The following is a 22,144-nucleotide window of genomic DNA, read 5'->3' as shown; positions in this document are numbered from 1 at the left end:
CCGGCTGTTTTTTTTTACACACAGCACATCCCATACTTCGGCGTGAATTTCCTGTATTTGCAGACGAGCAGTGAATCATCCTCTGCAGACCCTTCCTTTATTTGGGGTGGGTTTTGTGCTGTCTGAAGGATGATGCGGTGGCTCCTTTAAGAAAGATGCGTTGCGTCTGCGGCTGAACAAGTTTTTAAAAAAAAGTCCCAATAATTCCTCCAGTGATGTCAGAGGCAGACTTGTAAATATTATTGATGTGGCCCGAGTGAGACCCCTCCCTTTCCTCCCCCACCCCCCCGAACTCCAAGATCCCACCCATCCTTCCCAGCTAATGTTATAAAGGGGGCTGCAGAGTCAAACATTCATTTACTCCCTGTTCAAAGGTGTAGTGGACGAGAGAGGTGGCTGGGATTCCTTACTGAGCCAGCCTTTCCCTCTCTCTCCCTGCTCCTGTACCCCATCACCCTTGTGCCAGTACCTGCTTGTCTTTCCTCTCCCAGGGTCCCTGGGGCTTGTGGGTGTCTCGTCTGAGCTGTGAAGAAGGGAGTGGGGTATTTGGGGGGTGGTGGGCGGTGATGCCAGCTGGTCCCTGGAAGATGTGCCACTCCACTCTCCGGGTCTTCCTCCTGGCCGTGTCTCTGAGTGCAGTCAGTGGCCAGAACACCTTCGATGGGAATCAAAGTAAGTCTTGCAACTTTTTTTTTCAATTCTGTAGAACAAAACTTTTAATGTAAAAAAAACCGTGGACCTTTTCTTTAAAATTGCTATTTTAAAAACTCCTCTGAAAAAGGGCATTGAACTCCCCTGGGGGTGTGGTGCCGAGCTGTGCAACAAAAGCACAAGTTAATGTGGGATGGCATGTTCAGGAGGAGTTTAGAATGCTCTTTACCTGTCTCGCCGAGGTTTATAAAATGCTTCAAATGCGGAGTGCATCGACTTTTGTGTTTGCAACAAACGGCACGTTTCTTGTGTTCTGACGAGTAATATGGCCGCGTATGTTTCCTAGTAGCTTTGAAATAGGTGGGAACGGGCACGAAGGGCCGAACGGTCTCTGGAGGGTGGCTTCAGACTTGGATGGGCAGTGGGGTGCACAGCACAAAGGGGTTAATCGGGGATCAAGCGCATGTTAGCAGGACTTTTGTGCTATCTTGTTTGGGCTGTGAGAGTTTATTTAAACCCTCCTACAGCAAGTTAAAAAAGCATGTTGTGGACCCCCCGACATTTCCTCTCCCCCTTTACGTTCAACCATAGTTTAAGTTTCCATGACGGATTTTGAGGGCAATCTGGACAAAAGGACCATAGCCCTGATTCCCCCACCCCACCCTCACTCCACAGATGTTTCCTGACCTACCCAGTTATTGCAACATATTCTTGTATTTATTTAAAATTTGCAGCATCTGGGATTGTTTTTGTTTGGTTGCTACATCTTGCTATTAATTGGGGGAAAAACCTTACTGTTTGGAGTCTTACTTGCTGCCTCACACGCGTAGTCATTCTTCAAAGTGGCACCTTTGACCCAGCTCTTCGGCAACCAAAGCCATCAGATCCACTTGTTTGCCCCATGGTCCTGTAGCAGTTTAGTTTACGGCTAATTCTCTGTCTGTGCACCACACTCCCATGTAGAGCAGTCCAGATCCTAACCACTCAACAATCCGCCACTGGGGACACTTTTCCCCCTGCCCACTCTGTAGCTACGAGGTTAGAGCAAAGCGGTTAGGTCTGTTTCCTTTGGAGAAAAGAAGGCTGAGAGGAGACTTAATAGAGGATATTCCAGATACTGAGGGTAATGGACAGGATAAATAGCGAGAGACTGTTCCCACTTGAGTATGTCAAGAAATGGGGGATGGGGGGGGGGGGGGGGTACAGATTCAAAATAATAGGCCAAAAGAGTAAAAGTGATGCAAGGAAAATTTCTTTCACCCAGAGGGCTGTTGGAGTCTGAAACAAATTTGGTGAGAGGGTGGTGGAGGTGGATTCGACCGAGGTATTCAACAGGGAATTGGAATGCTGTCTGAAAAGAAGAGAATGTGTTAGGTTAGGGAGATAAGGCAGGGGAGTGGGACCGGCAGAATGCTCTTAAGCGAACCAGTCTGGACTGAATGGGGCAAATAGCCTCCTTTGAACTGCACTGTAAGATTGTGTGATACTCTGTCCAGATCCCTCATGAGTTTGAACACCTCTCCATAGAGAACGGGCTCAGCTCCTCCGGTCTACTGAAGCACCTCATCTCTTGGACCATTTTTGTGAATCTTTTCCGCACCCTCTTGAATGGCTTCACACTCATCTGGTCGGTCTGCATCTGTGAGACGAAATCATATGCAATTGAGCTCACACAGTTTCCCTTTCTTAAGTTAAGAGTTTTCAGTTTTTTGACAGAACTGCTCCTTTAAAAGGGAAGAATTAGGGACATGACAGTGTAAGTTGGGTTCTGGTTTGACGACATGGGGCAGACCAGTATAATCCTAATGGATTGGCTGGGTGAAAAAGAACATTTATAAAGAAAACAGAGAGTTAACTCAGGAAAAAACTGCAGGTGACAGAAATGTGAATTAAAAATAGAAAATGATGGGAAGCTCTGGTGGCACTTGTAGTAGGCAGACTTGAATTTAAGAATTGAGCCAATTCAAAGAGTTTAGGGGGTTGGGGTGGGTGGGTGCACGGGACCCTCTTTGTCTGCAGTTTGTCTACTCACAGAAGGCGAGGGAGCGCAGCAGGAGGTCTGAGCTCCTGAAAGACAAAATGAACACTGCCACCTTAGTGAAACTAAGTAAAGTTGTCATAGTCCCAGATGACCATAGGCAGCTTTCCCCTTTGAGGAGGGAGAACTGACTGGTGGTGATTTAACCTGAGAATCACCATACCTCAGGTGAGGGGCAAGGTTGAGAAGGCATAGCTGTTGCCCTCGCTCTGCATCACAAACCAGCTGTCCAGCCAACTGTATTAAACCAGACCCCTCCATGTACAATGACGCCGATAGATGAGTTACGGCCTGTTGGCTGGATGTGGTCCTGCTCCCGGGTATTTTCAAAGTTGGTAAAATTTAGCCAATGTGTTTCAAGTCGGTGACTGTATACCAGAATCGGCTGGAGTCCTGACATGTTGACTCTGTTTAAACCCCTCCGGAGGTAAGTTCATGTTCCCCTTGTGGCTCCTTCAGAAATAAGGCTTTCACATCTGAAACACAATTGTGCATGTCCACTCCATGAATGGCATTCAGCTTGCTGAATGTTTGCAGTGTTTTTCATATTGTAATATGTTTGGTCTTTGTATTTTCTCTCTCCCCATTTAGATTATTGCTCAGACAATGGGAAGGTTTACCATGTTAACCAGCAATGGGAACGTACTTATCTGGGCCGTGTCATGATCTGTACCTGTTACGGAGCAGGTCGAGGCTGGAGTTGTGAATCGAAACCTGACGGTAAGGCAGCAGTTAAGGAGTCAGTGTCACTGGGTTCCTGAGAATGAATCTTGGTGTCCAGCGCTATCTCTAAGTATTCAAGGTCCCTGCAGATGGAAAAGTAAATGTTTCTTGCATTCCTTAAACACAGAGTAACAGCAGACATTCCCAATGTGTTAGCACACCAATATCCAATCCCAGTGTAGAGTCCTAGTGTATTACAGTACCACTGTACAGTTCCAGTGTACCAGTGCACAATAACAGTAATGCGGTCCCAGTGTACAGTAACAGTATATTACTGTCCCAGTGTACAGTCTTATGCATTACAGTATCACTGTACAGCCCCAGTGCATTACGGTACCAGTGTACAGTAACAACATATTGCAGGATGCGTGTACAGTAACAGTATAGTACAGTCCCAGTGTACTGGGATTACCATGCATTACACCAACACTACTGTAACAGTACATCACAATACCAATGTACTGTAACACTATATTACAATACATTACAGTCACAATGTACAGTCCCAGTGCCTTACAGTATCACCATAAAGCCCTAGAGCATTACCGTACCAGTGTACTGCAAAACAATTACAGTATCAGTACACAGTAATGGTATATTACAGTCTCAGTGAACTGGTATCATATGGCATTACAGTATCACTGTACAGTAATAGTATAATACAGTACCAGTGTACTGCATTACAGTACCAATGTACCGTCCCAGTGCATTCAGATACCAGTGTACAGTGACACTATGTTACAGTCCATGTGTACTACAATTACAATGCATTACAGTATCCCAGTGTAACAGTAAATTACAGTATCAGTATACTGTAGCAGTATTGTACATTCCAGGTGTACTGTCCCAGTGCATTACAGCATCAGTATATAATACCAGCATATTTTTCTATGTTCTATTACAGTACCAATGTACAGTAACAGTATATTACAGTTCCACTATAGACTCAGTGCATTACAGTACCAGTGTACAGTAACAGTATATTATAGTACCAGTGTACAGTAACAGCACATTACAGTGCCAGTGTACATTACCAGTGGTTTGCAGTTTAAGTGTATTGTTTCAGTGTATTACAGTACCAGTGTACAGATCCAGTACAGTACCAGTGTACAATAGCAGTATTTTACATACTGGTGTACAGTAACAATACATTACAGCATGAGTAGGGGCAGCACAGTGGTGCAGTGGTTAGCACTGCTGCCTCGCAGCGCCGAGGTCCCAGGTTCGGTCCCGGCTCTGGGTCACTGGCCATGTGGAGTTTGCATATTATCCCCGTGTTTGCGTGGATTTTGCCCCCACAACCTAAAGATATGCAGGGTAGGTGGATTCGACACGCTAAATTGCCCCTTAATTGGAAAAAAAGAATTGGATACTCTAAATTTATTTTAAAAAATATTACAGCACTAGTGTGCAGTTTCAGTACATTAGAGAATCACTGTACTAAAACAGTATATTACAGTACCAGTGTGCAGTCCCAGTGTATTATAGTATAAGTTTACAGTCCCATTGCATGACAGTACCAGTGTACACTATCAGTGTTTTGCAGTATAAGTGTATGGTCCCAGTGTATTACACTGTCAGTGTATAGAACCAGTACATTACAGTACTAATGTACAAAACAGCATTTTAGAGTAGCAGTATACAGTAACAGTATATTACAGTACCCGTGCACAGTCCCAGTGCATTGCAGTTGAAGTATATTGTCCCAGTGTATTACAGTACCAATGTACAATAAATATGTTAGTGCCAGTGTACAATTACATGGGCAGCACGGTAGCATGGTGGTTAGCATAAATGCTTCACAGCTCCAGGGTCCCAGGTTCGATTCCCGACTGGGTCACTGTCTGTGTGGAGTCTGCACGTCCTCCCCGTGTGTGCGTGGGTTTCCTCCGGGTGCTCCGGTTTCCTCCCACAGTTCAAAGATGTGCGGGTTAGGTGGATTGGCCATGCTAAATTGCCCGTAGTGTCCTAAAAAGTAAGGTTAAGGGGGGGTTGTTGGGTTACGGGTATAGGGTGGATACGTGGGTTTGAGTAGGGTGATCATTGCTCGGCACAACATCGAGGGCCGAAGGGCCTGTTCTGTGCTGTACTGTTCTACGTTCTACGTTAACAGTATCAGTGTACAGTCCCAGTAGGTTACAGTACTAGTGTGTAATTACAGTTTGTTACAGTAACAGTGCACAGTCCCTGTGTTACAGTCCCAAAGTACTGTCATGGCATATTATAGTACCAGATTACAGTGTTTTCCACTAAATTTCTCAATTTTGAGCAAAGATTTGCTGAATTATGGGTAAAATAAATAGAGTATGGTGGCTGGAGACAGTTTTGAAATATACCTACAGCTTTGCTGAAGATTGTGTATACAAGTCTCATTTCACAATAGAGACACAAGGTCCAGGCTGACACTCCAGTGCAGTACTGAGGGAGTGCTGCACTGCCTTTCAGCTGCGATACTGAAATGATGTTCCATCACTCTCAGGCAGACATAGAATATCTCATACTGATTTCGTAGAGCAGAGGGAGGGGCATTTTCTCCTGGTGCCCTGGCCAATATTCATCCAAAACTCTGCATCACAAAAATGTGGTGATTATCGCATTGATATGAGTGGGAGCTTGCTGCGCACAAATTGGCTGCTGCAATCCTCTGTATTACAGCTGTGACTACATTTCACTGGCTGTAAAAGTGCCTGAGAACATCCCAGAAGGCGTTACCTAAATGCTCGTACTTTCATTTTAATGTCCTTGGACAGGGAAACAAAACAGATATCTTGCAGCTTTATGGCACAGCTACTTGGTTAGATATCGAAGTGGGGCCCAAATTGGCACTCATGTCATAGGCCAAGCTGACTGGACTGGGTTGTGGTGCCAGCAACCTCTTGTGCCCTGGCATTATATCCCTCAAGAGAGGAATGGACAAAACTAGCGGTAGGTTGGGTTTGGTGGGGCATGCATGATTGCACAGAGAGTCACTTCTGGGTGGAAAGAACCTCCCAAGAGGATGGATTTGACTGTGACTGTGTTTTGATTTGTGCAGTTGAAGAAATGTGCTATGACCAGTACACTGGCAACCAGCAACGTGTCGGCGAAACTTGGGAACGCCCGAAGGATGGTATGATTTGGGACTGCACCTGTATCGGAGCTGGCAGGGGAAGGATCAGCTGTACCATTGCAAGTAAGAGGAACAAGTGTGGAGCATTGAAGGGAATTTGATGGGCGAGGGGGACAGTGTTATTACAGACATCTATCTATTCTAAGCTGCCAAAGAAATCTCTCCTAAATATACATTCACTTCAGTGTTTATGCAAGTTGATCTTTTCAAAGACCCAGTAGACTCCTCACATTTTCATCCGTCCTCACATTGAGGTGTATCTTTCAGAAGGGGAGAGAAAGGAGGAAGCTCCCTTATTTTGTCCTCTCAATGTCAGCAGAGTTTGGATTTTTAAGATGAATCAAGATCTTGCCAGATCTTGTCCGTTAATGGATATTTTCAAATAAGGTTTTGTTCACACTGAACCCCATCCACACCTTTATAACCCTCACCCATCCCCTAATATAAACCCATCACTTCCAGATAAACACTATCCTCTCTTTCTCTATCACATGTCAGTAAGAATCTCCATTCTGGAATTTTCCTCCAATGCCCAGACTCCTCCTCCCCAAATTCCAGACTCCACCCTCCCCAATCCCAGACCCCTCCTTTCCCAGTCCACGACTCCTCTCCAATCTCAGACTCCATCCTAATCCCAGACTCCTCCCCCAATTGCAGATTCCTATCCTATCCCAGGCAATCCCAGACTCCTCCCCCGCAATCCCAGATCCTTCCTTCCCAATTCTAAATTCATCCCCAATCCCAGTCCCTCCTTCTTCAATTTCAGACTCCTCCTTCAAATCCAGACTTCTCCAATTTGTGGATCCCTCATCAAAATCTCAGAAGCCTCCACTAAAGCACTAACAGACAAACTTCTCCAATCCCTGACTCCTCCACATCCAGTCACATCAACCAAAATCTCAAACTCCTTCCCCAAATCTAAGATTCCTTCCCAGACCCCTGACTCCTTCCCAAATCCCAGGCACTTCCCTAAAATCTCAAACTCATCCCCCAATCTTAAACTCCTCCCCAAATCAAACTTCTCCCCAAAATTCCAGACTACTCCCCTAAATCCCTGATACCACCCACAAATGTCAGACTCCTCCCCAAATGTCAGACTCCTCCCCAATGTCAGATTCCTCCCCAAATGTCAGACTCCTCCCCATAATCACTGACTCCTCCCTCAAATCCCAGACTCCTCCCACCTCTTAGACATCTCCCTCAACTCCCTGGCTCCACCCACAAATCTCAGAGTCGTCCTCCAATTCCCAGACTCCCCCCACTTCCAGACTCCGCACACTCCTTGACACCTCCTAAAACTCCCAGACTCCTGTCCAAGTTCCAGACTCCTCCCCAAAACCAAGACCCCTCTCCCAAATCCTTGACCCCGCCCCCAAATACCAGATCCTGCTCCAAAACCAGACCCCTCCCCCAAATCCGAGACTCCTCCCCAAATCCCAGACTCCTCCTCAAATCCCTGACTCCTCCCCCAAACCCCTAACTCCATCCCCAAATTTCAGACTACTTTTCAAATTCTCTTGCCTCTTCTCCCCACATGCCTGATGCCTCCCAAATCTCAGATACCTCCCCCAAATCTCAGACTCATCTCCCAATGTCAGATTATCCCCCAAACCCCTGACATCTCCCTCAAATCCCAGACTACTCCGCAAATTTTAGACTCCTCCCCCAAATCCCTGACACCTGCAAATCCCAGACTCCACTCTAAACCTCAGACACCTCCCCAATCCCTGACTCCTCCCCAAATCCCTGACTCCTCTCCACATCTGATTCCTCCCCAAGTCCGACACCTCTCCCAAATCTCTGATTCCTCCCCAAAATCTCAGAAACCACCGCCAAATGCTTGATGTCCCCAAACCTTAAACCTCTCCCAAATCCTTGAATCCTCTCCCAAACCTCAGACTGCAACTCCAAATCCCTGACTCCAACCCCATATCACCGACGCCTGCGTAAATATCAGACTCCTCCCCCAAATCCCTGACTCCGCCCCAAAATCCCTGACTCTGCCCAAAAATCCCTGACTCTGCCCCAAAATCCCTGACTCCGCCCCAAATCCCAGGCATTTGCCCAATTCTAGACTTCCCCAATTTGTCCTTCCCAATCCCAGACCCTGACTTCCCCAACCCCTGACACCTCCCCAATCCCATACTGCAGTCTAATCCCAGACTCCTCCCCAATTGCAGATTCCACCCCAATCCCAGATTTGTCCTCCCCTAATCCCAGACTCAGCTTCCCGAATCCTAATTTTCTCCCCAATCCCAGACCCCTCCAACCAACTGATCCCTCCCCCAAATCTCAGAAGCCTCTGCCAAACCACTAAACCATAAAGTCCTCCAGTCCCTGATTCCTCCAACATCTAGACACCACAATTCAAATCTCAGACTCCTCCCCCAATCTCAGACTCCTCCCCCAATCTTAGACTCCTCCCCCAATCTCAGACTCCTCCCCAAATCACAGAAACCTCCCCCAATTGACAGACTCCTACTCAAATCCTGGACTCCTCCCCAAATCTCAGACTCATCTCCAAAATCTCAGGCCACTTCCCTAAATCCCTGACTTCTCCAAATCTCAAACGCCTCCCTCAAATCCCACACAACTCTCCAAATCTGACTCCTCCCCAAATCCTAGATTCCTCCCCAATCCCTAACTCCACCCCCTCCACAAACCCTTACTCCCCCCACACAAACCCCAGACTCCCCCAGACATCTTCCCAATCCCTGACTCCCTCAAACTCCGAATCCTCCCAAACCCTGACTGCCCTTCCAAAACCATAGACACCTCCCCAATTCCTGACTCTCATGTCCAATTCCCATACTGCTTCTTCCTGCTTTCCAGGATCCTCCTCCAGTCTCTCAGAAATCCTTTTCCAAAACTCTTCCCAGGACTGCTCCTCCATTGTCTTGTCCTGCTGACATTTATCTGGCAATGCTTGTTTGTTCCCTCAATAATCCAGGTTATTGTGCATGGCCTAATTACTTTGGTTTCTATTCTAGAGTAGCACTGTGAAGTGAAAGGGGCAGGGGTGTATTAAACCCAGCACACTTAGATTGGCCCAAGCCTTGTTTGGGACGATTCAGAAACACCCATGGGGAATGTAGGGTTCTGAGCAGGAGCAATTGTTCAGGTGCTGAATATAATTTTTAAAGACAATTTAAAACAATGAACTCTTGTTGTCTCCTTGTGTTTCACAGATCGCTGCCATGAAGGTGGTCAGTCCTATAAGATTGGTGATACCTGGCGGAGACCTCATGAGACAACTGGCCATATGTTGGAGTGTGTTTGCCTTGGTAATGGGAAAGGAGAATGGACCTGCAAGCCAATAGGTAGACCTTTCCACATCATAATTAAAACCAAATTGCGGACACCGTTTCCATTTTCATAGCACAATACCTTTTGGCCTTCAATCCAACACTATTCTGCTAAGTAATTGTACCTCATATTCGGATTGGTAAACACTGAGGTTGTATTAGATTCGGATATTTCTGTTTCAAAGTGTGTGGGTGCATTGGAATAGGTTGGTATACTCAAACATAGGAAGAGAAATCCATCAGGGAGAAACAGATCACATTGGCTGTGTGATGGACCCCATTATCCAGGGGCTTATATGATTATTGATGCTATCCAGCGGAGGCCCATTGACCAGCATTGTCCAGTGGAGGCCAGTTGACCAAATGATAGCTACAGTGCCGAATAGAACCATCCAGTAGTTGGCTATACAATGGTCAACAGTGTCAGTGTAGGCCAGGTGGCCATCTTGATGAGCAACACTGTCCACTGGAAGCCAGTTGACCATATGCCAGGTTAGCATTATCCAGTGAAGGCGAGATGGTCATGTGATGGCCTTGAATACATAGCCTTAGATGATAGTCCAGTGCAGCACTGAGTGAGTGCGCACTTTCAAAGATACTGTCTCTCCGATGGAATATTGAAGATGAATTCTCAGGCAAGAATATAAGAGATGTCAGAAAACTGGGGAGTTCACTCACCCTTGTGACTTGGCCAAAACCTATCCCTCAACCTGACATTGCTAATTCAGATTATGTGGTTATTGTGTTGCTGTACTTGGGATCTTGGAATGCACAAATTGTTGGCCGTGTTTTATAAATTGCCACAATTACTACACTTGAAAATATACTTCATTGGCACTAAGGAATACCCTGAGATTGTGAAAAGTGCTATAAAAATGAAATATTTCTTTCATTCCCTTGTAAGCAAAAATCAGACTTGAGAACTTTCATCTTTGGAGAGAATATTGATTGATAATGGAAAGGGCTAAAATGCAAAGCTCATTTAGCCAATACATCAATTGAGCCTTACAAAACCATGGAAGGACCTGAGTTCAGTTGATCTCTGCTGATTGTAGTCCAGGTAAGGGATTGATAGAACTGGGGATGAACAAAGGACAGCCATTGGTAGCACAGCTGATCGCGTGAGTGGAGTGGTGTCAGATGGTCATGTAATGACAGGATAGGATTGGGGTGGCTGATGGCACCGACCAGTCTCCATGGCGGAATATGTTCCTGGCATTCACTGCCCAGGCTCAGAGACCTAGATTGGCACCGTCTTTTCTGAAGAGACAAGAAGAGACAGATAAAAGATAACTTGCCTCAGAAACCTATTGTTGCACCTTGTGTTTTTGTACAGCGGAAAGATGCTACGACAATGTCAAAGGAACAAGCCATGTTGTTGGAGACACCTGGGAACGGCCATACCAAGGCTGGATGATGATGGAGTGTACTTGTCTGGGAGAGGGCAGTGGACGTATCACCTGCAGTTCACGCAGTAGGTTCTACTTTTGTCCGTTCCGCAACTTTATCTAGCTTTGATTTGAACCTTTTACCAAACCAATTGAGCACTGAAATGGCTGTTTATACACCCAGCCTGTCTATTTGAGGTATTTAAGATGATTAAAGGAACTGATTTGTTACATAGTGAGAAACAATCTCGTGGCAGGTGAGCCCAGAACAGCATGAACATCAAATTAGAGGCTGTTGAGGCGTGATGTCAGCAAGCACCTCTTCACACAAAATGTGAACTATTCCCCCCCCCCCACACAAAAAAATAAAAATTGAGATTTGGGATCAATTGAAAACGTCAAAACTGAGAATGGTAGATTTTTCTTGGGTAAGGGATGTGGAGGTAAGTTATAGACTAGTCGTGATCTGATTGAACAGCCGGGCGGGTTCAGAGGTTAATTGGCCACCTGTCCTTATGGTTTGCAAGGAGAGGAGGTTTTTGGGGCTGGAAGAGATCCCAGAGATAGGGAGGGGTGAAGCCTTGGAGGGATTTGGAACAAGAAGAGGAATTTTTAAACCTAAGGCCTTGCGTAATGGGGAGTCAGTGGAGGACAGCAAGCACGGTGAGGTGATGGGTGAACTGGACTTGCTTGCGAGTTAGAACATGAGAAGCAACGATTTGGATATTTACAGAGAGGTAGACTGTGGAAAACCAGTTCATTGGGATAATCAAATCTGGAGGTACTAAAGGCATGGATGAGGTTTACACAACAGATGAGCTGAAGAATATAAGAAAAATGAACAGGTTTGGCCCATCAAGCCTGTTCCACTAATCATTAAGGTTCTGGCTGCTCTGATTATGACCTTTATTCCATTTTCCTACCTGCCCCCCCACCCCTCCATTCCGTCGCAATAACCTTTAACTCCCTTGTTGATCAAAAATCTAATGAACTCTACTGTGAATATCTTCAATGACTCAGCTTCCTTTTCTCTCTGGGGAGGAGAATTCTACAACAACATTTGAAAGAAAACGTTCCTCTTCATTGCTGCCGTAAATGGGTCACCCCTTATTCTTAAACTGTTCCCAGTTCTAGATTTTCGACGCTGCCAACCCCCCTCAGAACCTTATGTTTCAATTAGATCGCCTCTTATTCTTCGAAATTCCACTGAGTATAGGCCCAACCTGTTCACCCTTTCCTCATAAGGTAACCCCAGGGAATGAGCCTCGGGAACCTTCTCTGAACGGCTTCCAATTAAATTTTATCTCTACTTTGGAAAGGGGAACAAAACTGTATACAGTACTCACAGTGCAGTCTCACCAACATACAGTTGCAGCAAGACCTCCCTCGATCGAAACTTCATTCCCCTTTCAATAAAGGCCAACAATACATTTAATTTCCGAATTACTTGCTGTACCTACAGCCTTACCTTTCCGTGATTCATGTACAAGGACACCCAGATCCCTTGGTTCCGCACCGTTCCACAATCTCTCCATTATAATAACATTCTGCCCTTCTAATCCTCGTGCCAAGTGGGATAGCCTCACATTTTCCCACATTATGCTCCCAGGTACCAAATCGTCCATCCTCTCACATAACCTAACCTAGCTATATCCCTTTGTAGACTTTTTGTATCCTCTCATAACTTGCTTTCCTACCTGTCATTATACTATTGGCAAAGTTGGCTGCTGTACAGTTGGCCCCTTCATCCACATCATTAATCAAGATTGTAAATAGCTAAGATTCCAGCACTGATCCCTGTTGGCACTCCACCAGTTACGGCCTGCCAATTTGAAAATGCCCTCTATATCCAAAGTCTGCCAGTTTGCCAATCTGAAAATGACCCATTTATCTCGTCTTGTTTCCTGTTAGTTAACTAATCCTCACAACATTTAAGAAGCATTTAGATGAGCACTTGAAATGTCATAGCAAGTGTTATGGACCAAGTGCTGGAAAATGGGATTAGAATAAAGAGATGCTTGATGGCCGGTACAGATACGATGGGCTGAAGGGCCTCTCTTTGTTCTGTGAAACTCTATGAATCTATGATTATGACAATCCATGTTAATATATCACCACCAACACACATAAAGTTGATGTTACAGAGGCGATGTTACAGAGGTGGCTACAGACGGTTTCAGTGATGGTGCAAGTATCTTATTGGAAGCTAATCACAGAGTCAAATACAATACCCAGGTTGTGAACAGTCTGGTTCAACCCCAAACAGTTTCCGTGTGGAAGGATGGAGTCAGTGACTAGGGTGTGGTGCCTGAACTAAGAACCAAAGACGATGGGCAGGCTCCCCCTACCCGGGTATGCGCTGCAGTTGCGGAGACATCCCTCCATTGGCCAGAGTGGGATTTTCCAGTCCCGCCACTGTCAATGGGGTTTTCCACTGTATCCACCCTCCACCGTCGGGAAACTGCAGCTGTGTCGGGGGAGGGGGTTCGCTGCTGGCAGGACTGGAAAATCCTGCCAGTAGGAATGGCCGAAAAATGGTCCCTCAAATGTCTGTAAACTTCCCAATATTTAGTTGGAAGACATCTTGGCTCGTCCAGTATTGGATTTCAGATAAACTGTCTGGTAAAGTAGAGCCAGCGGAGGAGTGGAGAGGTGGCGCTGACGTAGAGCTTGGGTGTCATCAGTGTACATCACATGAAACCTGACCTTGTGCTTTTGGATGGTCTTTGTGAAGGACAGCATGTAGATGAGAAAGAGGGCAATGAGACCAAGGATAGATCCTTCTGGGACATGAGAGGTAACAGTGCAAAGGGAAGCAATCACAGATGATTCTCTGGCTACGACTGGAACCAGATGAGAGCAGTCCCACCTAGATGGACAATTGTGGAGAGTCATTGGAGGAGATGGTGTGGTTAGTCAGGCCCAATTATCTTCAGCTGCTCCATCAATGACCTCCCTTCTATTGTAAGGTCAGAAGTGGGGATTTTTGTGGATGATTGCACAATGTTCAGCACCATTCGCGACGCCTCAGATACTGAAGCAGTCCATGTCCAAATGCAGCAATATTCAGGCTTTGGCTGACAAATGGCAAGTTACATTCGCGCCACACAAGTGCCAGGCAATGACCATCTCCTACAAGAAAGGATCTAACCACCGCACCTTGACATTCAATGGCATTACCATCGCTGAATCCCCCACAATCAATATCCTGGTGGTTACCATTGATCAGAAACTGAACTGGACCAGCCATATAAAAACTGTGGCTACCAGAGCAGGTCAAAGGCTAGGAATTCTACGGCGAGTAACTCACCTCCTGACCCTCCAAAACCTGTCCACCATCCACAAGGCACAAGTCAGGAGTATAATGGAATACTCTCTAGTTGCCTGGATGAGCGCAGCTCCAATAACACTCAAGAAGCTCCAGATTATCCAGGACAAAGCAGCCCACTTGATTGCTCCCCCGTCCACAAACGTTCAAACCCTCCACCACTGCCAAACAGTGGCAGCCTTGTGTGCCACCTACAAGATGCACTGCAGTAACTCACCAAAGTTCCTTAGACAGCACCTTCCAAACCCACGACTACTACCATTTAGAAGGACAAGAGAAACGAATACCTGGGAACCCCACCACCTGGAGGTTCCCCTCCAAGTCACTCACCACCTTGACTTGGAAATATATCGCCGTTCCTTCACTGTTGCTGGGGCACAATCCTGGAACTTCCTAACAGCACAGTGGATGTACCTACACCTCAAGGACTGCTGCGGTTCAAGGAAACAACTCATCACCACCTTCTGAAGGGTAACTAGGGATAGGCATAAATGCTGGTCTAACCAGCGATGCCCACATCCCGTAAATGAATTTATAAAAAAACGTGTCAAAGGCTACTAACTGGTTGAGTAGATCAAGAAGGGAAAGTTTACCTTTGTCCCAGCCACACAGGATGTCTTTCCTGATTCTGAGAAGAGCTGTTTCTATACTGTAGCAAGGCCAGAAACCTAAATCGAGGAATTCAAGCATGAGGTAAATGGGGAAGGTTGTCATGGATTTGGGAGTTGAAGGACATTGGAGAAGGAAACTGGTGTTTTTGGTCATCTGTTCTAATATCTTCTTAAGTTCCGAGGGTCAATGTTTGTCCATGAAGTGGCTTCAGAATTTTTAACTCCATTAAAGGGCCCATATAGATTAAATGAGGTGTGGACAATGTGTTGAATGTGGTTACATTATTGTTGCTTTCCCTGCCTGATACAGACCGGTGCAATGACCAGGATACCCAGATAGCCTATAGAATTGGAGACACCTGGAACAAGGTGGACAGCCAAGGAAATTCACTTCACTGTACCTGTAAAGGCAAAGGGCGTGGAGAGTGGGAGTGTGAACATTATGGATCTTTGCATCTGAGTTCTGGTGAGTGTGGGGACTAGCCCTCACTGTAAAACGTATAGTGTTTCGAATCCCTTCTATGTACACTTGTGATTTTTAAACATAAATTTAGCACACCGAATTCATTTTTTCCAATTAATGGGTAATTTAGCATGACCAATCCACCTATCATGCACTTCTTTAGGTTGTGGGGGCAAAACCCACGCAAACACGGGGAGAATGACACCTGTGATATTGATGTAAAATTAAATCAAGTAAGGAGCTGGACAGCTATCGACATGGTGACTTGAACAGTGTTGCAGGAAGGATTGCATGTGCTTGAATGGGTAGCCCTGAGGCCTCAGGACTCATTGTCACCAAGGCAGCCAATTGTCAAAGAAACGGGTTTCAAGATCTGGCTATGATGTCGCCTGGGGTCCCTGTGGGTTACTGCGGTCAAGACTCTTGGTGGCCGGCTGAAGGCGATGCAGTCAAGCAAGGCCCAGGGGCTGGACGGGTACCCAGTGGAGTTCTATAAAAGTTTTCAGGAGTGCTGGGGCCCCTGCTATTTAGGGCGTTTAATGGGGCTAGGGAGTGAGGGGCACTCCTTCCGAAGATGTCCTAGGCCTCAATTTCTCTCATCCTGAAGCAGGATAAGAACCCGGAACAATGTGGGTCATACAGGTCAATCTCCCTTATTTTTTAAATTTAGAGTACCTAATTCACTTTTTCCAATTAAGGGGCAATTCCGCGTGACCAATCCACCTACCCTGCACATCTTTGGGTTGTGGGGGCGAGACCCACGCAGACACGGGGAGAATGTGCAAACTCCACACAGACAGTGACCCAGGGCCGGATCGAACCTGGAACCTTGGTGCCATGAGGCAGCAGTGCTAACCACTGCGCCACTGTGTTGCCAATCTCCCTTCTAAATGTAGATGCCAACCTATTGGCCAAGATCTTGCCCTCGAGAATAAAGGATTGTGTGCCAGGGCTGATAGGGGAGAACCAGACCAGGTTTGTGAAGGGGAGGCATTTAGCTGTGAACATTAGAAGGCTGCTAAATGTCATTATGATGCACTTCGAGGAAAGGGGGTGGAAGTGGTGGTCACCATGGATGCGCAGAAGGCCTGTGATCGGGTGAAGTGGGAGTATTTGTGGGAGGCCCTGAGGCGGTTTGAGTTTGGGCAGGGTTTTGTGGACTGGGTCCGGTTGCTGTATCAGACACCGGTGGCGATCATGGGGATGAACCAAGTGAGCTCGGATTATTTAAGGCTGCACCGGGGGACGAGGCAGGGATGTCCACTTTCCCCACTGTTGTTTGTCTTGGCCATAGAGCCACTGGCGATGGCGTTGAAAGCGTTGAGGGACTGGCAAGAGATAGTATGGGGGTGGGGTGGAGCACGGGTCTCGCTATGTGTGCTTTTGTATATTTCTGACCTGCTGGGGGGGGGGGATTGGAGCGATTATGGGGATCCTTGGGAATTTGGCTGGTTTTCGGGGTACAAATTGAGGAGAGATAGATATAGGACAGATGTCAGAGGTAGGTTCGTTACTCAGAGAGTAGTAGGAATGCGGAATGCCCTGCCTGCAACAGTAGTGGACTCGCCAACATTAAGGGCATTTAAATGGTCATTGGATAAACACATGGATGATAATGGAAGAGTGGAGATGGGCTTTACATAGGTTTCACAGGTCGGCGCAACATTGAGGGCTGAAGGGCCTGTACTGCACTGTAATGTTCTAATGTTCTAAATCTCAATTGAATATGGGCAAGACAGAGCAGCACGGTGGCCTAGTGGTTAGCACAACCGCCTCACGGCGCTGAGGTCCCAGGTTCGATCCCGGCTCTGGGTCACTGTCCGTGTGGAGTTTGCACATTCTCCCCGTGTCTGCGTGGGTTTCGCCCCCACAACCCAGAAATGTGCAGAGTAGGTGGATTGGCCACGTTAAATTGCCCCTTAATTGGAAAAAATAATTGGGTAATCTAAATTTATAAAAAAAAGAAAAAAAAAAGAATATGGGCAAGAGCGAGGTCTTTGTGATTCAAGCAAGGGGAAAGAGAGGGGATTGGGTGGGATGCCGTTCAAGGTGGTGGGAGGGAGCTTTCAGTATTTGGGGCCCGATTGGCACAGGAGCACCACGACTGTGCTCGGGAGGGGACAGGCCCGCGATCGGTGCCCACCGATCGTCGGGCCAGCGTCCAAAACAAGCCGCCACGTCTTGCCGGGCGGCTGAGGAGAAAGACGGCCACCGCGCATGCGTGGTTCGCGCCGTCTGCGTGATGAAGTCATCCGCGCAAGCGCGGGTTGGAACCGGCAACCCGTGCATGCGCGGATGAACTTACAAATGCGGTGTTTTGCGCATCATTTCTGGCGCGACAAGGTCGCGGCCGGGAAAGATGGAGGCCCGCTCCTAGCCCCCCGGGTGGGGGTGAATTAGGTGCGGGGAGCGGGCCCCGAGGCCGTCGTGAACCTCGGCCGATTTCACGACGGCCATCCCGATTTTTATCGGGAGCGGAGAATACCGCCCCACATCTTTCGGAATTTGTGGGAGGAAACCGGAGCACCCGGAGGAAACCCACACAGACACGGGGAGAACGTGCAGACTCCACACAGGCAGTGGGAATCGAACCTGGGACCCTGGAGCTGTGAAACAACAGTGCTAAACACTGAGCTTCCGTGCTTGAAAAGGACAAGTTTGCCCTGAGGGGATCAATGCTAGGGTTCACCCAGAGGTGGCAGCCATTTATCAACTTCTTTGGGGAATATTAAGCTGTTAGCAGAAAGGGCTGGAGGTAAAGGGAAAGAGGGAGGCATGGGAGGCTGGTTGAGGTGGAAAATAGTTAGTGGGGAAGGGGGATTGGGGAATTGTGTATGTAAACCATGTTGGCTGGGTTTGGTTGTTTGTTGCTTTGTCCTCTTGAAAATTGTTAAAATTATATATGCCTTAATAAAATATTTTTTTTAAAAAGAGTCTTGGTGGCCATGCCCAGTAGGATCTCGAGGAAGTCGAGAAGCAGTGGAACTGCAGTCCGCGTCATTGTAATTATATTTTAAAATCTCTTTGAGGACCCTGGTCATTTTGGCCAGAAGACACCATTGTAACTTTTTTAAAACCCCATTCTCAAACTGAAGGGAAGGGAAGGGAAATCTTCCCCTGAGCACCACAGGTCAGAATATCAGCCTGTGGCTTGCCCATCAGTTCAAACAGATGGATAAACAGGTAGACTATGTGATGGGCACCTTGTTCTCCCTTGGCCAAACTCCCATATACCCCGAGCTGCTGAAGAACCTGATATCTGTCACAAGGAAATACTTGGTGCCGGTGGCTGAAAATGTGCAAGACAGCACTTGATGTCTCGGCTTTGCTTTGCGTCTCCAGCTCGGAAGTGTTACCTGTCAAATGTTTGTTTTTAAAAGCAATAAAATGTTGGACAACTATTCTTAAAAAATAAACACGTTCCTTCTTTTCAGATGTTGACCTTAACGTACAGCCTAAAGTCCAGCCTGTCGCTCACAAAACCCAACAATGTGTCAGTGATGGTGGTTCCTTCTACAGTGATGGAATGCAGTGGTTCAAGAAGCAAGGGCGCACGCGTATGTTATGTACCTGCATGCATAATGGCGTGAGCTGCCGTGAATTGCGTGAGTATTAGGGATATCACAACTTAAGTAAAAGAAGAAAATGACTCTACTCTCCTGCAGGTGTTGTTGATCGTTGCGGAATACTTGCTATGTTACAATTACAGATGACTATACAGCAGGCCTGTTAATTTGCTAGGTGGCATGGTTGGCAAGATTACGGTCTGAGGGGTTCACAGGGTATACCCCCACTGCAAGCATCCAGCATTCCTGGTGGGCAGCAGTCTTGGTTTCTATGGCCAGGGAGGGCCCACATCGGTAGGAAGGAAAAGGTGATTGGCCAGAGGCCTCTGCGGGGTGACCTCAAAAACTTTGTGCTCTGGTGAGGCTGAACCGCCACCATCACAGCTTGCCCCGATGAAAGAGTAGGTGGGAATGGCCAGAAAATACCACTCGGTACTTAATTTGTAGCATGAGGAGTTTTGTTTGAGCTGTAACTCAATGGGGCTGCACTCTTGCTTCAGAGCCAGCGAATTGTGGGTTCAAGTTCCCACTCAGGGGACCTGAGTGCTGAGGGAATGCCAGAATGTCAGAGGTGCTATCTTCTGGTTGGGGATGCTGCACTGGTGGATATAAAAGATATTTTGAAGAATTATCTCTGGTGTTCTAGCTAATACTTACCCTCAGTCAACATGACTACACTGCAGTATAAAACTTTGTAAAGGATATCCTGAGACTGCGAAGGATGTGAAAGCAGTGCTGGAAACCTGCGGCCCAGGGGCCACTTGCGGCCGATATGGGTTCTGAGTGCGGCCCACGAGACAGTTTGATGACCATTGCACACGCGCAGGATTTTCCACATTCCACTGATTTCTGTCCAAGTAGTCTCTTTTTGTACTGGTATGACCGAATTGATACGCACGTACCGCAAGGGCAAGTGAAGTGAGGTGCGTGCTGAATCCACACGACATTGACTGTGAGAGCCCTGCATCCAAAATGTAAATATTTATTTTGTTTTTGCCATTTGTGAAGTTGATGACAGTTCATTTAATATGTAAATGATTACACATTTGGCGTGTATTAAATGTATTTAACATTATTCATGGGGTCATGTATAGTGAACAAGCCTGATTTCAATCTTGAGCCCAGTGAGATTGAAGGAGGGCTACTCATGCGGCTCACTCACTAGCCGAGTTTGCCCATCACTGTTGTAAATGTATTCTTTCTGTGTTAATCAGCAACGCAGACATATGGAGGGAATTCCAATGGACAGCCTTGTGTGTTTCCATTCACGTTTACGGGCAAGACTTATGAATCCTGCACGAGCGATGGACGAAACGACGGCACATTTTGGTGCAGTACGACCAAACACTTTGACACGGATCGCTCTTACTCTTTCTGCAACCAGCATGCTTGTAAGTTCAGGCGCTATTCCCGGAGCCCATTTTCCCACGACACAATTGCCGCCTGATTGCAAAGTTTATAGGCACTAAGTGCGTTTTGCACCCCGATCATCATCCACCGAAGTCACTGATCAGGAGCCACAGCTAGTTCCCAGGGTCGCCATCTCTGGATCAATGCCATCTCTAATAACTCACTGCCGGGAAAGATTATCCCTGTGGGCTGAGGGCTGGATAAGGCTAGGATGCCCAACCATCCCAGATTTTATAAGAATGTCCCAGAACTTAGGTTACTGTCCCGGGTCTGGGTTTTCCGGAGGCACCATTTGTCCCAGATTCCTCTGAGCAGCAAGTGAGGAAGCCCTTCCTGAGTATCTTTGGAGTCTGTGAAATCCAGAGTGGCCATGTGCAGGTAATGCGAGGCATAAGGGAGCAGCTCCATTCTCCTCCCTGAGGGGTGCCCAGCTTTGGTAGGTGAATGGTTGGAAACTGAGGGTAGTCTGGATGACAGGGAGGTGGCGTAGTCCAGCACATGGCTGTAGGTGCTTTCTAAGAGCGGGGTGTCAAGAAATGCACAGAACCTGGGTGAGGGGAAGAGTTCGGAAGCCTGAATGAGGGTGGTGTGTCTGACAAAGCCCACACAGAATCAGGACAAGCCTAGGGGGAGGCTGGTGAATGGGAAGCCTAGGCAAACCCGGGGTGGGGCGGGGGGGGGGGGGGGGGGGGGGGTGGAGGATGGTCCAGGCAAACCACGTGTGAGGAGGACAGAACTTGCAGATCGAAGGTGGGATGGGAGTTCTGAGTAGACCTGAGAGGGAAAAATGCCCCAGCAGACCCACAGGGGGAAGAATCCTGGCAGGGATCCGGGGAGGGGAAGATGAGAGGGATATCCAGGCAGGCTCAGCTGGGGGGAATACAAAGAACAAAGAAAAGTACAGCACAGGAAGAGGCCCTTCGGCCCTCCAAGCCCGTGCCGACCATGCTGCCGGACTAAACTACAAATCTTCTACACTTCCTGGGTCCGTATCCCCCTATTCCCATCCTATTCACGTATTTATCAAGATGCCCCTTAAATGTCACTATCGTCATTACAGGCAGGCCCAGGACAGAGGGGCAGGGACAGGAAGGCCCAGGAGGGGAGTTTGACGTAACACCCCTTCCTCCTGTGGTTGAATTGTTAATGCTCACCATCCCATACATGAAGGATGGCCTCATGGCCGCCAATCCATGGCAGCGATGGTAAGCGGTGAATTCCAGGACAAAGTTTTGGGGAGGACAGCGAGGGGATATAACAGGAATGATTTCTTAACACAGGAATGGCACATACACCACTCCCAAGGAACCCCATTTTGTAGGTATGGTTCACGGTCCCAGGCCTGCATTTGTTAAATTAATCCCAAACCTTTTTTTAGAGAGCAGACCGCAATGATTTAACAACACTCCAAATGTCTGTCAGCTAAGAACAAGTTGCACGAGGCATACTTTGTAATACTGACTATTTTAAAGGGATCCTATCAGATGTATCTGACCTGTTGACTGGTACACTTGTTTCATTCGGTAAAGGGCTAAGGGATAGATGCGTGGGG

At 47.2% G+C, this 22,144-nt stretch overlaps 1 protein-coding gene across 3 annotated transcripts in view; it reads left to right on the top strand.

Annotated features, from left to right (window-relative positions):
• Positions 1–335: 335 nt before the first annotated feature.
• Positions 336–22,144, top strand: part of LOC119958607 (fibronectin-like) — a 136,352-nt gene continuing 114,543 nt past the window's right edge. For 2 of the 3 annotated variants that reach the window (XM_038787098.1, XM_038787090.1), the window contains exons 1-8: positions 336–672; positions 3,281–3,409; positions 6,447–6,584; positions 9,710–9,841; positions 11,163–11,300; positions 15,464–15,619; positions 19,051–19,221; positions 20,397–20,573. In XM_038787098.1, coding sequence (XP_038643026.1) covers positions 567–672; positions 3,281–3,409; positions 6,447–6,584; positions 9,710–9,841; positions 11,163–11,300; positions 15,464–15,619; positions 19,051–19,221; positions 20,397–20,573 — 1,147 coding nt within the window. In that variant the 5' untranslated portion in view covers positions 336–566. The remainder of the gene's footprint in view (positions 673–3,280; positions 3,410–6,446; positions 6,585–9,709; positions 9,842–11,162; positions 11,301–15,463; positions 15,620–19,050; positions 19,222–20,396; positions 20,574–22,144) is intronic. The other variant, XM_038787106.1, reaches the window with a different exon arrangement.

Source organism: Scyliorhinus canicula, chromosome 2, assembly GCF_902713615.1.
Source record: "Scyliorhinus canicula chromosome 2, sScyCan1.1, whole genome shotgun sequence".
Classification (NCBI taxonomy): Eukaryota; Metazoa; Chordata; class Chondrichthyes; order Carcharhiniformes; family Scyliorhinidae; genus Scyliorhinus; species Scyliorhinus canicula.
This window is presented reverse-complemented; position numbering and strand designations above follow the sequence as displayed.